Source organism: Bos mutus, chromosome 28, assembly GCF_027580195.1.
Source record: "Bos mutus isolate GX-2022 chromosome 28, NWIPB_WYAK_1.1, whole genome shotgun sequence".
Taxonomy (NCBI): domain Eukaryota; kingdom Metazoa; phylum Chordata; class Mammalia; order Artiodactyla; family Bovidae; genus Bos; species Bos mutus.
In genome coordinates, this window is record NC_091644.1 from 21,654,537 (window position 1) to 21,673,344 (window position 18,808).

General features: G+C 37.2%; 1 protein-coding gene across 4 annotated transcripts in view; it reads left to right on the forward strand.

The window, feature by feature from the left end:
• The window catches only part of CTNNA3 (catenin alpha 3), a 1,958,943-nt gene that overhangs the window by 163,212 nt on the left and 1,776,923 nt on the right, over positions 1-18,808 (forward strand). For all 4 annotated transcript variants that reach the window (XM_070364862.1, XM_070364864.1, XM_070364866.1 and 1 more), the window contains exon 4: positions 10,610-10,776. In XM_070364862.1, the coding sequence (XP_070220963.1) occupies positions 10,610-10,776 (167 nt within the window). The remainder of the gene's footprint in view (positions 1-10,609; positions 10,777-18,808) is intronic.

The following is an 18,808-nucleotide window of genomic DNA, read 5'->3' on the forward strand; positions in this document are numbered from 1 at the left end:
TTAAAAGGAGCATATTTGATAGGAAAGGAACAAAATGATCCCAGTAGAAAGGAAACTTTCTGAATCTAGTTCTTGTGATATTTTTATGACATGTAGTAAATTGCTTTTATATAGAGAGTGGAATTTCTTGAAGGAAAAAATGTTTTTTATTTTTATGTTTTTTGAAAGTAAAATTTCCAATTAACTTCAAGGTAAAAGTGTTATAAGAAAGATTGGGAATTATTTCAGAAGAATAGACTCCTCACATGTAGACTTTATAAAGCACAGATGCTAATATTCTAGATAGAAGGGAAATTTGTTATACTTTTTAAATGTTTAATTAGGAAAATATCTATTTTCTCTGAACACAAGTCAGTTTGACTGGGAATGAGCTAAATTCTATAAGTTGTCTATCTTTGTCAATAGCTGGAACATACTGCTCTTACCTAGAGTATTTAGTTACATGTCCTCTGACACCTCACACAGAGGTAGGTCCTTTTCCTCTGTGCCTTTTAGTACTTTGTACAGCAGCTACCTGAGCCCTGCTTAGATTGTATCCGTGTTTGTTAACTCTCAGTGATGAACTTGGGCTGCAAAATGCTCTAGATCTCAGATGCCTATGATGGATCTGTGTTATATACATAACAACAAAAACTTGTCAAAGGAAAGTTGAATAATGTTTATTCATGTATTCATTCAACAATACACATTCAATGTATAGAATTATGCAAGAGAGTAAGTGCTATTCTAGACCCTGTGAATATTGTAGTGACCAGGACCAGTATTTCTCTTACTCTCACAGAGTCCTTATTGTTGTTGTTTTGTGATTTCCCAGGTAAGAATACTGGAGTGGGTTGCCATTTCCTTCTCCAGGGGATTCCGACCCAGGGATTGAACCCCACATCTCCTGCATTGGGCAAGGAGATTATTTACCACTGAGCCATTTGGGAAGCGCACAAACTCACGTGCTATACTACACTCTGAATATTGTGATGACAGGACCAGTACACCTCTTACACTCACAGTCTTCTGATTCAGAAGAAAAGACAGGCTTTGATACAGGTTATTGCAATAAGTGAAGGCTTCCCAGGTGGTGCTAGTGGTGAAGAACCCACATACCAATGCAGAAGATATAACAGATGCAGGTTCAATCCCTGGATCAGGAAGATCCCCTGGAGAAGGGCACAGCAATCCACTTCAGTATTCTTGCCTGGAGAATCCCATGGACAGAGAAGCCTGGTGGGCTACAGGCCATAGGGTCGCAAAGAGTTGGACACGACTGAAATGACTTAGTATGCACTCACACAATAAGTGATGATAAGGATTATGATAGGAAGCATAGAACCCTACCATAAGACCTGCTTTAGTAATAGGGGGCTAAGGCTTCCTGCAGAAAGTAATGTTTATGTTGAAAGCAGAACTATGGACTGAAAACAGCTAGAAAAGATTGGCAGTATTACAGGAGGGAAGGTAGTAAGTCCAGTAATAAGAAAGTTTACTTACTACATCTTTATTAATGTATTTCAGGAGTAACTTTTTTTTTTTTTCCAGGAATAACCCAACAGTGCTACTTGGCTGGGTCTTCATATTGCCTTAACAGAGACAAAGACTGTAATTGTTTAATGTTTAAATGACCTTTTTCTGAGTATGTCTCTTCAGCCAGTTGTTCAACATCTTAACATCTTTAGAGTCAAGAACATATAATTCTTTTTGAATATATATTTAGTTTTAGTATGTGAAGTCAAAGACAATGTTCTATAAAGGCTATCATAACTTTACAATTCAGACACATGACAAGAAAAGATAATCTTCTTTTGTGGGAATTCATTTGCTCTCTTAATTTCAGAGGTCACTCTAATTTTCCAGTCTCCTACTAGCAATTCTGACTTGCAGAGAAACACATAAAAAAAAAACCATTTACTGGTTTAAAAATTTACTGTCTCTACTAGAAATTTCCTGAGAAAATAACAACTACCATTTGTTGAGCACTTTTCATGTTCAGATACTGTGTTAAATGTATATTATAAAATATATTTCATTTAAACATCCTAGAAACACTGTGAGACAATTAATATTTTAATCCAGTTCCTATTGGTAAGGACACTGAAAATATTTAACAGTCCACAGTCTCAGAACTAGAAGTGGCAGATAAGAATTTGATCTCAGAATTGTCTGACTTCACAGCCTGAGTTCCTAACTTGGTGTTGCTTCAGTTCAGTTCAGTTCAGTCACTCAGTCATGTCTGACTCTTTGTAACCCCATGGACTGAAGCACACCAGGCTTCCCTGTCCATCACCAATTCCTGGAGCTTGCTCAAACTCATGTCCACCAAGTTGGTGATGCCATCCAACCATCTCATCCTCTGTCATTTCCTTCTCTTTTCTTCAATCTTTCAGAGCATCAGGATCTTTTCCAATGAGTCACTTCTTCGCAACCAGTGGCCAAAGTATCGGAGATTCAGCTTCAGCATCAGCCCTTCCAGTGAATATTCAGGACTGATTTCCTTTAGGATGGACTGGCTTGACCTCCTTGCAGTCCAAGGGACTCTCAAGAGTCTTCTCCAACACCACAGTTCAAAAGCATCAATTCTTTGGTGCTCAGCTTTCTTTATAGTCTACCTCTCACATCCATACATGACCACTGGAAAAACCATAGCTTTGACTAGATGGACCTTTGTTGTCAGAGTAAATGTCTCTGCTTTTTAATAAGCTGTCTAGGTTAGTCATAACTGTTCTTCTGAAGAACAAGCATCTTTTGATTTCATGGCTGCAGTCACCATTTGCCGTGATTTTGGAGCCCCCCAAATTAAAGTCTGTCACTGTTTCCATTGTTTCCCCGTCTATTTGCCATGAAGTAATGGGACCAGATGCCATGATCTTAGTTTTCTGAATGTTGAGCTTTAGGCCAACTTTTTCACTCTCCTCTTTCACTTTCATCAAGAGGCTCTTTCTTTCTTCTTCGCTTTCTGCCATGAGGGTGGTGTCATCTGCGTGTCTGAGATTATTGATATTTCTCTGGGCAATCTTGATTCCAGCATGTGCTTCATCCAGTCCAACAGTTTGCATGATGTAACTGCATTTAAGTTAAATTAGCAGGGTGACAATATGCAGCCTTGATGTACTCCTTTCCTATTTGGAACCAGTCTGTTGTTCCATGCCCAGTTCTAACTGTTGCTTATTGAACTGCATACAGGTTTCTCAGGAGGTAGGTAAGGTGGTCTGGTATTCCCATCTCTTGAAGAATTTTCCACAGTTTGTTGTGATCCACACAGTCAAAGGCTTTGGCATAGTCAATAAAGCAGAAGTAGATGTTTTTCTGGAACTCTCTTGCTTTTTCAATTACCCAACAGATGTTGACAATTTGATCTCTGGTTCCTCTGCCTTTTTTAAATCCAGCTTGAACATCTGGAAGTTCACGGTTCACATACTGTTGAAGCCTGACTTGAAGAATTTTGAGCATTAGTTTGCTAGCGTGTGAGATGAGTGCAATTGTGCAGTAGTTTGAACGTTCTTTGGCATTGCCTTTCTTTGAGACTGGAATGAAAACTAACCTTTTCCAGTCCTGTGGCCACTGCTGAGTTTCCAAATTTGCTGACGTATTGATTGCAGCACTTTCATAGTATCGTCTTTTACAATTTGAAATAGCTCAACTCGAATTCCATCACCTCCACTAGCTTTGTTTGTAGTGATGCTTTCTAAGGCCCACTTGACTTTATATTCCAGGATGTCTGGCTCTAGGTGAGTGATCACACTATCTTGATTATCTGGGTCATGAAGATCTTTTTTATATAGTTCTTCTGTGTATTCTTGCCACCTCTTTTTAATATCTTCTGCTTCTGTTAGGTCCATACCATTTCTGTCCTTTATTGAGACCATCTTTACATGAAATGTTCCCTTGATATCTCTGATTTTCTTGAAGAGATCTCTAGTCTTTCCCATTCTATTGTTTTCTGCTATTTATTTTCGTTGATCACTGAAGAAGGCTTTCTTATTTCTCCTTGATATTCTTTGGAACTCTGCATTCAGGTGCTTGTATCTTTACTTTTCTCCTTTCCCTTTAGCTTCTCTTCTTTTCTCAGCTATTTCTTAGGCCTCCTCAGACAACCATTTTGCCTTTTTGCATTTCTTTTTCTTGGGGCTGGCCTTGTTCCCTGTCTCCTGTACAATGTCATGAACCTCCATCCATAGTTCTTCAGGCACTCTGTCTGTCAGATCTCATCCCTTGAATCTACATGCCACTTCCACCATATAATCATAAGGGATTTGATTTAGATCATACCTGAATGGTCTAGTGGTTTTCCCTACTTTCTTCAATTTAAGTCTGAATTTGGCAATAAGGAGTTCATGATCTGAGCCACAGTCAGCTCCGGTCTTGTTTTTGCTGACTGTATAGAGCTTCTCCATCTTTGGCTGCAAAGAATATGATCAATCTGATTTTGGTATGACCATCTAGTGATGTCCACGTGTAGAGTCTTTTCTTGTGTTTTTGGAAGAGGGTGTTTGCTATGACCAGTGTGTTCTCTTGGCAAATCTCAGTTAGCCTTTGCCCTGCTTCGTTTTGTACTCCAAGGCCTACTTTGCCTGTTACTCCAGGTAGCTCTTAACTTCCTACTTTTGCATTCCAGTCCCCTATAAGGAAAGGGACATCTTTTTGGGTGTTAGTGCTAGAAGTCTCCTAGGTCTTCATAGACCTGTTCAGCTTCAGCTTCTTCAGCATTACTGCTTGGGGCATAGAATTGTATTACTGTTGGAGAGGGAGAGGGGGGGATGATTTGGAAGAATGGCATTGAAACACGTATAATATCATATAAGAAACGAATTGCCAGTCCAGGTTCGATGCAGGATACAGGATGCTTGGGGCTGGTGCACTGGGATGACCCAGAGGGATGGTACAGGGAGGGAGGTGGGAGGGGGGTTCAGTATGGGGAACACATGTATACCCGTGGCGGATTCATGTTGATGTATGGCAAAACCAATACAGTATTGTAAAGTAACTAGCTTCCAATTAAAATAAATAAATTTAAATTAAAAAAAAAAGAATTGTATTACTGTGATATTGAGTGGTTTGTCTTGGAAACGAACAGAGATCATCCTGTAGTTTTTGAGATTGCATCCAAGTACTGCATTTTGGACGCTTTTGTTGACTATGTTGGTTACTCCATTTCTTCTAAGGGATATAATGTAGATATAATGCCCACAGTAGTAGATATAATGGTCATATTTTGGAGTTCTCGCAGGAGAAGATGAGCACACACTCTTATACTCTGCCATCTTGTTACTTATCATGGTATTGCTTAGGAAGGAGAACCAAATGGAATGTATTAACATATTAAGACAGTCTCAGACCTTTCACAGGTTTTATCCATATTAAGAAATATTATTCTTGTTATTTTCAATAATAATTTATTGCATTTTTTTTATGCTGAAGATTGTGAATAAATAGGAACAAAAGAGTCATGAAGTAAAGTAGATGAGACAGGCCCTTTCATATGTTGGTGAATTGGCTGTGTTTAGAGAATTTTTTGTATTCAATACTTAAAATTCATTTACCTCTTGACTCAGCAATTCTAATTTTAAGAATTTATGCTACAGCTAAATTTGTCCATACATGCAAAGATACATGTTATGGGCATTCTTTGTAGTATTGTTTGGAATAGAAAAAAGTTGGAAATAATTTGTGTGTTCAATAGGGGCCTCATACATAAAGACAGACAAACAGATCCATAGAAGAGAATCAAGAGCCCAGAAATAACCCAAACATTTATAGTCAACTAATATTTATGAAGAGAGATGAGAATACTCAAAGGGGAAAAGACAGTCTCTTCAATAAATTATTGTTGTTGTTCAGTTGCTAAGTCATGTCCAACTCTTTGCAACCCCATGAACTGCAGCATGCCAGGCTTTCCTGTCCTTCATTATCTCCCTGAGTCTGCCCAAATTCATGTCCATTGAATCAGTGATTCCATCCAACCATCTCATCTTCTGTCATCCCCTTCTCTTCTTGCTCTCAATCTTTCCCCAGATCAGGATCTTTTCCAGTGAGTTGGCTCTTTGCATCAGGTGGCCAAAGTTTGGAGGTTCAGCTTGAGCACCAGTCCTTCCAATGAATATTCAGGGTTGACTTCTTTTAGGATTGACTGGTTTGATCTCCTTGCAGTCCAAGGGACTCTCAAGAGTCTTCTCCAGCACCACACTTGAAAAGCATCAATTCTTCCATGCTCAGCCTTCTTCATGGTCTAACTCTCACATTCTACATAACTACTGAAAAAATCATAGCTTTGACTATACGGACCTTTGTCAGCAAAGTGATGTCTCTCTTCAATAGATAGTGCTGGGATAATTGAATTTCATATGTAAAAGAATGAAACTGGGCTCCTATCTTACATCAATCAGAAAAATTAACTCAAAATGGATTAAATATTTAAAATAAGGTCTGAAACCATTAAATTCCTAGGAAAATAGCATAAGAATAAATCTTCTTGTGATGGACCTTGGTAATGATTTTTTTGGATATGACACCTGAAGCATAAGAAACAAAATGAAAAATAAACAAGTGGAACTAGATCAAAGTAAAAAATTTCTTACAGTGAATGAAATCATCAACAAAGTAAAAAGACAATTTATGGAATGGAGAAAAATATTTGCAAACCATACATCTGATAAGAGCTTAATGGTGTGAGTGTGGAGAAAAGGGAATCCTTGTGTACTATTGGTGGGATTTTAAATTGGTACAGCCATTATGGAAAACAGTATGAAGGACTCTCAAAAATTTAAAAATAGAACTATGGTGTGATTCAGCAATTCCACTTCTGTTAATATATGTAAAGCAAACAAAAACATGAAATCAAAAAGTTATCTGTATCCCCACATTCTTAGAGGCATTATTTACAATAGTCAAGACATGGAAACAGCCTAAATGTCCACTGATGAATGAATGGATAAAGAAGATGTGGCATATACACAATGCACTATTATTCATCCACAAAAAAATGAGGAAATCCTACCATATGAAACAATATTGGTAGACCCTGAAGGCATTATTCTAAGTGAAATAAGTCAGACAAAGGCAGACAAATACTTTATGATTTCACTTACTTGTGAAATCTAAAAGGCAAAAATAAGACCAAACTCATAACAAAAGAGATCAGACTTGCAGTTATCAGAGGTTGAGTGTGGTGGGAGGGGGAGTTAGATAAATATGGTTAAAAGGTACACATTAACCATTATAAATGAGTACGAGGGATGTAATGTACAACATTATGACATTGTTAATACTGCTGTATTATATAAAGGAGAACTGATAAGAGAGTAAATCCTGAATTCTCATCACAAAGAACATTTTTCCCCTTTTCTTCCTTCTTTTCCTTTATTTATATGAGATGATGAATGTTACTATCAGATGAACTTAATCTGATAGTATTTTTTATGATATATGTAAATCAAACCATCATATTCTATGTCTTAAACTTATACAGTGATACATGCCAATTATTTCTCAACAAAACTGGAAAGAGCCTTACTAACAAAATGGAAGACCTGGAAAAGAAGTTATAATATATCAATTAAATGTAATTTTATTCAAGCATTAAAAAGAATGACAAAACAGCTAATCAAGTCTTAGTAAGTTCCAAACACTGCTCTTATTTAATCTTCATAAAAATTGTACTTACTATTATCAGCTACATTTACAGTGAGTGACCAGACCACCATGGTTATCCAGGTCATAAGACCTTTTTTATACAATTCTTCTGTGTATTCTTGCCACCTCTTCTTAATCTCTTCTGCTTCTGTTAAGTCCTTATCATTTCTGCCCTTCATTGTGCCCGTCTTTGCATGAAATGTTCTCGTGGTACCTCTGATTTTCTGCCACCAAATTTGGTAAACTCAGCAGTAGACATAGAACTGGAAAAGGTCAGTTTTCATTATAATCCCAAAGAAAGGTAAGCCAAACAATGTTCAAACAACCTCATAATTGTGCTCATTTCACATGCTATTAAGGTTATGGTCAAAATCCTTCAAGCCAGGCTTCAATAGTATGTGAACCAGATGTACCAGCTGGATTGAGAAAAGGCAGAGAAACCAGAGATCTAATTGCCAAAATCTGTTGGATCATAGGAAAAAACAACAGAATTCCAGAAAAACATCTACTTCTTCATTGATTCTGCTAAAGTCTTTGACTATGTGGATCACAGCAAACTGTGAAAAGTTTTCCAAGAGATGAGAATACCAGATCACCGTACCTGTCTCCTAAGAAACCTGTATGCAGGTTAAGAAGCAACAGTTAGAACTGGCCATGGAACAGCGGACTGGTTCAAAGTTGGGAAAGGAGTACGTAAAGACTGTATATTGTCACCTTGCTTATTTAACTTATATGCAGTGAAATGCCAGACTGGATGAAGCACAAGCTGGAATCAAGATCACTGGGAGACATATCAATAACTTCAGATATTCAGATGACAGCACCCTAATGTCCAAAAGGGAAGAGGAACTAAAGAGCCTCTTGATGAAGGTTAAAGAGGAGGGTGAAAAACCTGGCTTAAAACTCAACATTAAAAAGCTAAGATCATGGCATGCAGTCCCATCACTTCATGGCAAATAGATGGGGAAAAATGGAAACAGTGATAGATTCTGTTTTTTTGGGCTCCAAAATCAGTGTGGACAGTGACTGCAGCCATGAAAATAAAATATGCTTGCTCCCTGGAAGGAAAGCTATGACAAACCTAGACAGTGTATTAAAAAGCAGAGACATCACTCTGCTGACAGAAGTCCGTCTAGTCAAAGCTCTGGTTTTCCAGGGGTCACGTATGGATGTGAGAGTTGGACCATTAAGGAGGCTGAGTGCCTAAGAATTGAGGTTCTTGAAGTGTGTTGCTGGGGAAGATTCCTGAGAGTCCCTGGAGATCAAACCAGTCAATCCTAAAGGAAATCAGTCCTGAATATTCACTGGATGGACTGATGCTGAAGCTGAAACTCCAATACTTTGGCCACCTGATATGAAGAGCTGACTCATTGGAAAATGACCCTGAAGCTGGGAAAATTGAGGGCAGGAGAAGGGGGTGACAGAGGATGAGATTGTTGGATGGCATCACTGATTCAATGGATGTGAGTTTGAGCAAACTCTGGGAAGTAGTGAAGGACAGGGAAGCCTGACTTGCTACTGTCCATGGGGTTGCAAAGAGTTGGACGTGTCTGAGTGACTGAACAAAAACCACTTATAGTGGAAAAAAATGAGCTAAGTGACTTGTGCCCACATTGTTAAGTTTTGTGCTCTGTTGCCTCTTGATCATCTGTATCCCAATATGTAAAGAAAATAAATTGATAAGTGAAAAGAATGTAGAAAGTTTTTATAGCATAATGGTGGTGGTGGTTTAGTCACTAAGTTGTGTCCAACTCACAACGCCATGGTAGCCTGCCAGGCTCCTCTGTCCATGGGAATTCCCCAGGCAAGAATACTGGAGCGAGTTGCTATTTCCTTCTCTAGGGGACCTTCCTGACCCAGGGACTGAACCTGGGTCTCCTGCATTGCAGGCAGGTTTTCTACTGACTGAGCTACAGGGAAGTCTATAGTATAATACTATTTATGAAAAGAATCTGAATCTATATCTTCTATATGTTTCCTTTATAACATATAATATCTATGTTTTCTGTATGATATAAATCTTTAAATAATATGAATATATATGACTGAATATACTAATAAAATATATTGTGTATATATGTATATATATGCCCACACATAAAACATACATTCATAGAAAAATTTCTGGATAGATATAAGAACTTAATGGTTATTTTGAGGATTTTTATGGAAACAAACAAAAAATTCACTCTATATTCTTTAGTATGGTGAATTATTTAAAAGTAGCAAGTCATATCATTTTCATAATAAAAATGTTTAAATTTAAAAAATTTAAAAAATAGTTGATGTGCTGTCTTTAGCAATTATGTTAATGGAGTAGAGTAAAGAGGAACTTTTCATTTTGTACCTTTCTGAACTGTGAACTTCTTAAAATAAATGGATACATGTTACTTTTATAAAGAACATATTTTAAATGAAGAAACCTTAAAAATAGTGAGTATATTTCTCTAACAAGTACCGTGAAATATTATTTCCGTGACTAAGTTTAGGATATAGTTTATTTAGTATGTTGACAATTTAGAATAAATCTACCTATGTTAAACTTTTATCAGAGAACTGCTGTCTTACTATCTTAAAGGCTAGTTCTTTTCTAACATCCATTGAGTTGGAAAGTAACTCAGTGAAGATTTATCTTATTTTTATAAACAAAATTGTTTCCGATTGAAGTCTTAGTAATGAAACCTTTCACAGAAAATGAGATTCAGCAAATGCAGAAGTTGACAGCAATTTTATTAGATGTTGCTAGTCAATTGAACACAATTTTCATGCAGAAAAATGGTACCATGATTCTTAAACTCCAGAACATTTATCAAAAACAAATATCAATTTGAAAGTGCATTCTTTCTTAAGAGACAATGTTCTAGTGTCAAGTGACAGTATTTTAATATTATGCTTAGTCATGGAATGTACTTGGAATTAGGTTGGATGATAAATGTTGCAACAGGCATAAGTGAAGCTTAAAATATAATATATCTGGGGTTGTGTGTTTCAGGTGAAGCTCTGAAAGTATCAGCTGAGAGATTTGCAGATGACCCCTGCTATCTCCCGAAAAGGGAAGCTGTGGTTCAGGCTGCCCGTGCCTTGTTGGCTGCAGTTACCAGACTCCTTGTCCTCGCAGATATGATTGATGTCATGTGTCTCTTGCAGCATGTGTCAGCTGTAAGTAAAAGATGACTTAGTTTACCTTGGCATTGTTCTCACTTATAATTCCATTTTCTGAACCCAGCATCAATCTGAGCACATCTGTCCTCTCATTTCTTAATGTCACCATTCAGAAGTTGACTTGATTAGGTTGTAAAACTAATACATACTTCACAAGAATGAAGCCAGAAGTTAGTTTTAAAGCCAGTGGGAGACTGAAAAACAGAAGAAGGCTTATTGATAAGGAAATGGCTAGAAAATTTCTAGGCTTTTGACCATTTAAGTTATTATGCCCTATATACGTATGTAAATAAATACATAATAACATAATTATAAAGATAATACAGAAAATAAATCTGTGAATATAAATTATTTGAGAGAGAAAAACCTTGAAGCTTAAGGCATGTGGAAATTTGTCCTAATTATGAATGAAAACTCCTTTTGCCAGCTCCTCTTGGTCCAAGGTAAACAGTACATGTTTCCAGGTAGTCTGTGTTGTCTGTAGCAATGCATTATGAAAATGTATAAATGTATTTATTTAATAAGAGTAAAGAATATATTTAAACTAGTAGATAAAAAGGCAGAAAGATATCTCATTTGCTTTATTTTGCTAGACAAAACCATTTAGCCATGAGTTAGTAGAAGGACAATTTTTTTTAGCCTTTATCACTTTCTTAATTTATTTAGTTTGACCGTCCTTAATAGTGTCGAGATGAAAAGGTTGCAAAGAACACTTTGGAGTCTCTTCTTTTCCTCTCACTTTAAATAGGACCCTGGCTCTTCTGTTCATAAATATATATGCATGTTCATAAAGGTGCTTGGTGACTATTGTAACTTTGTTAAGCAAATGCCTTGCTGATTGACCTTCGTATCAAAATAATTTTCTCTAATTGCTAAGCTAAATCTCTTTTTTTTTTTTTTTGCATTATTCTCTTACTTACTCTCTGGAGAAGGGAATGGCAACCCACTCCAGTATTCTTGCCTGGAGAATCCCATGAACAGAGGAGCCTGGAAGGCTACAGTCCATAGGGTAGCAAAGAATCGGACATGACTGAGCGACTATTATACTTACTAATGTTTATTTTAACCCTAAAGTAGGGTTAAAAGGGAAGAGTTTGTCTTAACCCTTTCATTTATACTTTCATATTCCTTTTCTTTTGATAGTTTATTTTGTTATTAAGTAGCTTTTCAGGAAAGGGATTAGTTCTCATCCCCAGCCACTGTCTACCAGATTTATAGGTGAGATATTTGAACAATATTTTTTGTTACTTGACTGATGGTTTCCTGGACACCTTAAACAAATCTCTGATATTTTTGAGATTCATATTTTAATATGTGAATATTTGTTGTTGTTCACTTCAGCTAAGTCGGGTCTAACGCTTTGTGACCCCATGGACTGCATGACGTGAGGCTCCTCTGTCTTCTGGTGTTTCCTGGAGCTTGCTCAAATTCATGTTCGTTGAATCTGTGATACTATCTAACCATATCATCCTCTGCTGACCACTTCTTTTGCCTTCAGTCTTCCCCAGCATCACAGTCTTTCCCAGAGAGTCAGTTCTTCGCATCAGGTGCTCAAAGTTTTGGAGTTTCAGCTTCAGCATCAGTCCTTCCAATGAATATTCAGGATTGATGTCCTTTAGGATTGACTGGTTTGATCTCTTTGCAGTCCAAGGGACTCTCAAGAGTCTTCTCCAGGACCATAATTTGAAAGCATCAGTTCTTTGGTGATAGCTTTCTTAATTGTCCAACTTTCACATCCATACAAGGCTACTGGAAAAACCATAGGTCGGACTATATGGACATTTGTCAGCAAAGTGGTGTCTCTGCTTTTTAATATGCTGTCTAGGTTTGTCATTGCTTTTTTTCCAAGGAGCAAGTGTCTTTTAATTTCATGGCAGCAGTCACTGTCTGCAGTGATTTTGGAGCCCAAGAAGGTAAAATATGTCACTGCTTCCACTTTTCCCTCTTCTATTTGCCATGAAGTGACGGGACCAGATGCCATGATCTTAGTTTTTTGAATGGTGAGTTTCAAGTCAACTTTTTCCACTCTTCTTTTTCACCCTCATCAAGAGGCTCTTTAGTTCCTCTTCACTTTCTGCCATTAGAGTTGGTATCATCTGAATATCTGAGGTTGTTGATATTTCTCCCAGCAATCTTGATTCCATATTGTGATTCATTGAGCCTGGCATTTTCCATGATGTACTCTGCATGTAATTTAAACAAGCAAAGTGACCATATATAGCCTTGACTACTCCTTTCCCAATTTTAAATCAGTCCATTGTTCCATGTTTGGTTCTAATTGTTACTTCTTGACCTGCATAAAGGAGGCAGGTAAGGTAGCCTGGTACTTCTATGTCTTTGAGAATTTTCCACAGCTTGTTGTGATCCACACAGTCAAAGGCTTTAGCATGGTCAATGAAGCAGAAGCTGATGTTTTTCTGGAAGTGTCTTGCTTTCTCCATGATCCAACAGATGTTTGCCATTTGATCTCTGGTTCCTCTGCCTCTTCTAAACTCTAATACATCTGGAAGTTCTTGGTTCACATACTGTTGAAGCCTAACTTGAAAGATTTTGAGTATAACTTTGATAGTATATGAAATGACCACAATTGTACAATAGTGTGAATGTTCTTTGGCATTGCCCTTCTTTGGGATTGAAATGAAAACTGACCTTTTCCAGTCCTGTGGCCACTGCTGAGTTTTCCAAATTTGCTGACATATTGAGTGCAGCACTTTCACAGCATCATCTCTTAGGATTTGAAATAGCTCAGCTGGAATTCCATCACCTCCATGAGCTTTGTTCATAGTAATGCTTCCTAAGGCCCACCTAACTTCACATTCTAGGATGCATGACTCTAGGTGAGTGACCACACCATTGTGGTTATTAAGAACTTTTCTGTATGGTTCTTCTGTGTATTCTTGCCACCTCTTCTTAATATCTTTTGCTTCTGTTAGGTCCATACCATTTCTGTCCTTTATTGGGCCCATCCTTGCATGAATTGTTCCTTTGATATCTCCAATTTTCTTGAAGAAATCTCTAGTCTTTCCCATTTTATTGTTTTCCTCTACCTCTTTGCACTGTTCATTTAGGAAGGCCTTCTTATCTCTCTTTGCTACTCTCTGTAACTCTGCATTCAGCTTGGTATATCTTTCCTATTCTCCCCGCCTTTCACTTCTCTTCTTTCCCCAGCTATTTGTAAAGCCTCCTAAGACAACCACTTTCTCTTATTCTTGCATTTCTTTTTTTGGAGATGGTTTCAGTCACTGCCTCCTGTATTATGTTATATATCTCAGTCCATAGTTCTTCAGGCACTCTGCCTATCAGATCTAATGCCTTGAGTCTATTCATCACCTCCACTATATTAATATAATCATAAAGAATTTTATTTTGGTCATATCTGAATGGCCTAATGGTTTTCCCTACTTTCTTCAATTTAAGCCTGAAATTTGCAATAAGGAGCTGTGATAAGAGCCACAGTCAGCTCCAGTTCTTGTTTTTACTGGCTGTATAGAGCTTCTCCATCTTTGGCTACAAAAAAAGACATAATTAATGTTATTTTGGTATTAACCATTTGTTGATGTCCATGTGTATAGTCATTGCTGTGTTTCTGGAAGAGTGTGATTGCTGTCACCAGTGTGTTCTCTTGACTAAACTCTTTGCCCTGCCTCATTTTGTACTCCAAGGCCAAACTTGCCTGTTTTTTTTTGGTTATCTCTTGACTTCCTACTTTTGCATTCCAATCCCCTATATATGAAAAGGACATCTTTTTTTTTGGTTTTAGTTATAGAAGGTGCTAAAGGTCTTCTGAGAACAGGTCAACTTTAGCTTCTTTGGCATCAGTGATTGGAGTATAGACTTGGATTACTGTGATGCTGAATTGTTTGCCTTGAAAACAAGCTGACATTATTCTGTTGTTTTTCAGATTGCAGTCAAGTACTGTATTTTGGACTCTTTTGTTGACTGTGAGGGCTACTTCATTTCTTCTAAGGGATTCTCGCCCACAGTAGTAGATAAAATGGTCATGTGAATTAAATTCTCCCATTTTTGTCCATTTTAGTTCCCTGATTCTTAAGGTGTCAGTGTTCAATCTTGCCATCTCCTGCTTAACTACATCCAAATTATCTTGATCCACGGACCTGACATTCCAGATTCCTATGCAATATTGTTCTTTAGAGCCTCAAATTTTACTTTCACTACCAAACACATCCACAGCTGAGTGTTGTTCCCACTTTGGCCTAGCTTCTTCATTCTTACTGGAGCCATTAGTAATTGCCCTCTGCTCTTCCCCAGTAGCATATTAATCACCTTTGGACCTGGGGGTCACTTCTTCCCGCATCGTATCTTTTTGACTTTTCATGCTGTCCATGTGGTTCTCCAGGCAAGAATACAAGAGTGGGTTGCCATTTCCTTCTCCAGTGGACCACATTTTGTCAGAATTCTTCACTATGACCCGCTCATCTTGGTGGCCTTGCATTGCTTGGTTCATAGATTCATTGAGTTATGCAAGCCCCCTCACTATGACAATGCTGTGATCCATGAAGGAGGGCTTTCCTGATGGCCCAGTGGTAAAGAATCCACCTGCCAGTGCAAGCAATATGTGTTCAGTCCCTGAGTTGGGAAGATCACCTGGAGAAGGAAATGGCAAAGTCACTCCAGTATTCCTGCCTGGGAAATCCCACGGACAGAGGAATCTGGTGGACTACAGTCTATGGTGTTGCAGAAGAGTTGGACAGGACTTAGCAACTGAGCAACAACAACAGCCATATGTGAAAACAGATGCTAATAAATATTATAGCTATAAGTGGTTATGAAAGAATAAATGCCAGATAATTCCTAGTCCCATGACCCAATATTTCCTATGTTTTAACTCTGGATTTGTTGGGATAGGGTAGAATGAAAGGCTTTTGTAAGGTGAAAATTACTTCCCTTATAATCAATTAGGCAGTAACTATATATATAAGACCATGAGTCCCTTCACTAACATTTTAATTGATTGCTACTAGGTACTAGGCACTGTGCTAGCTAATTCACACATATTGTATCATTCAAATGAAGCAGGAGGTAATTGTAGATCAAAGAAAAACAAAGTGCTATTTTTGTAATAAAATTATACTTAATAGTTATTGAGTTTTTATAATGGGTCAAGAAATGTGGGGGATTATCTCCTTTAATTCAACCTCACAGCAGCTCAGTGATTATGATTCCTATTTTATTCATGAAAAAATACCTCAGGCATATTGAATTTAAGAAGCTTGCTCAAGGCAATAGATAAAAAGCAACTTTGGGAACTTAGTTCTCCAAGTGTTAGAACAGCTTTCACTGTAAATAGCTTTCAGAAACGTTTAGACAAATTCATGGGCCTATAGCAAATTGTTAAGGGAATTTAGGTAAGTCAGTAGGAGGAGGCATTCTTAACTCTAGCCACTCTTTCCCACATTTACTGATTCCTCATTAGAGCCTGAACTTTGGCTAGATCATTTAAATCACTTGTAAGCATGTCTAATCAAACAATGATACTTTATCTATGAAAAAGGGAAGACCTTATTGTGACAGGTTTTTTTTATTGTTACATCTTAATAAAATTTATAAGTTGTATTTGTATTATTAACATTATGTAATATATATTATATGAATTATCTGTATAATTTGAGTTGTATTATTCAACTCAATTCTTTTAATGTTTCACACAGAATGAAGGCTAGTTGAAAAAAATCTTTTGGATATTAAAATTAGAATTATATAGCCCAACATTCCCTTAGAAGTATTCTGCAGAGCCTGTCTTCTAAATATGCAGCATGAAAAAAAGCTTTTTAACGGTCTGTGCTGCACACACAGAAATTCCCTTTGAATGCTTTATTTATTTATTTATTGGCTGCACAGCATGTAGGATCTTAGTTCACTAGCCAGGGATGGAACCCATGTCCTCTGAATTAGAAATGTGGAGTCTTAACCACTGGACTGCGAGGGAAGTTCTTCTCTCAATGTTTGATGCACATTAGCACATTAAAGTTAATGAGAAATGTCAAAGCAAAGAAACTTGTTTAACTTTGCTTAACCCAGAGTTTCCCAAATTTCGTGATTCTAGAACTCTTCTATAATATACTAATCTTGGTGTTTTCTCAGACTGTATGTTGGGATATAGTGGTTTAGAATATTTTTAGTTTATGATTCTATTAAATTTGTACTTAGAATGAAAAAATCATAGTGGAGAAACTTCAGTGCCCTTCTAATGTAGTATCTTGCTGAAGTAGATAGACTGTCCTTCAGTATGAAATAGACACATCTGTCTAACAATATAGATGATCATGTACAGTGATAGCAATCTCAATTCTGTTAGACAGTAAAGTGTATTTTGGATAATTCTAGTCGTTGAAGTGGAGAAGGAAATGGCAACCCACTCCAGTATTCTTGCCTGGAAAATCCCATGGACTAGGCTGCAATCCAGTCATTGAAGACATTTTTCTCAAGCTGAGTTTAAAGCTGCATCCCTGCTATTTTCTTTCACTGCTTCTAGTTTATCTTCTGGAGCAACACAGAATCAAGGCAATAGAAAGTGCATTTTCAAATAACTGATGATTACTCTTAGGACTTACATATGTCTTTTCTTATTTAAGCTAAAAATTCTTGACTTTTGACCAGTTTCAGATAACTCTGGATACTCTGGAATTTCCATATCTTGTATGATTTTGTTTAAGTCTTGATTTTGATGTACTTGAACATTATAAGCAGATTTGTTTTATGGTTAAAGTTTGAAAACTTCAGGGCCTGGACTCCCTGAGTGTTTGCTTTTGCTACTGACATTATGTCAGTTTTTATTATGCTGATGGTGTCTTGTCTTCCCATGTAAATGGATATCTTTGAATATGAAACATTACCTCATCTGGAATTTATCTCAGGAATTTCCTCACTCTTTTGTTAGATCTTTAATGTTTTTAACATGAAGTATTTTATATTTCATCAAATCTTGTTCGTTTTCTTCAGCTGAAGGGCTGGATTGAGTTACTAATCTGCCAATATAAGAAACGGAAAACCCAAGAATCATCTCTATAAATCTTTTTCTATGCATATTTTAGATTATAAGTAACAGCCATAAAATGTTGAAGTCAAATCGTCTTGAAATAAAACAAATGTTCTGATAAGAACACTCCATAATTTATTCAGATAATTACCTCTCTGATTTAATGTCTATTATTATCTTACCTATTATGATACCCTTGTCATGTTGGTTCACACTGTTTTTGTGAAGAGTCTGTGAACTTGGACTACTCTTAATCTAGGTCTTCCTTCTTTGATGTATCTAAGTCACTTCGGTTATGTCCAACTCTTTGCAACCCCATGGACTGTAGCCCACCAGGGTCCTCTGTCCATGGGATTCTCCAGATAAGAATACTGGAGTGGGTTGCTGTGCCCTCTTCCGGGGAATCTTTCCAACCCAGGGATTGAACCTGTGTCTATTATACCTCCTGCATAGGCAGTCAGGCTCTTTATCACTAGTGCCACCTGGGAAGCCCTCTTCTTCTGATACAGTTTATCTTTTTATTATTATATGTAAAGATTGATGTTATCTTTACATTCATTGAATTTTGTCTTGTTAATTATGTCTTTTCTAATATCCGTCCAGACTTTGTTGACTTTTGATTTATCTTCCCCTCCTAACCTGGGTGTCATTTTCAGATTTCTTCAGCTAGTTATTCCTGAAAAAATGTCTAATGAAATGGAAAATATTGATAGAGCTTTGTTTTAGATAAGGTCAAATATTCACACATTTCGAATAAAGCTGTTGAAATGAGCTTCAAACTCACTTGATTGGGTTGCTGTGTAAACTATGTTTATGTTTCTTTATTTTATCCTCAAGCACTTTCTCAAGACCTTTCTGAAATTAAGATGTATTCTCTGTGGCATCATGGATTTATCAGTCTAGTAACCCCAGTTATCGGAGAAGGCAATGGCACCCGACTCCAGTACTTTTGCCTGGAAAATCCCATGGACGGAGGAGCCTGGTGGGCTGCAGTCCATGGGGTCGCTAGAGTCGGACACGACTGAGCAACTT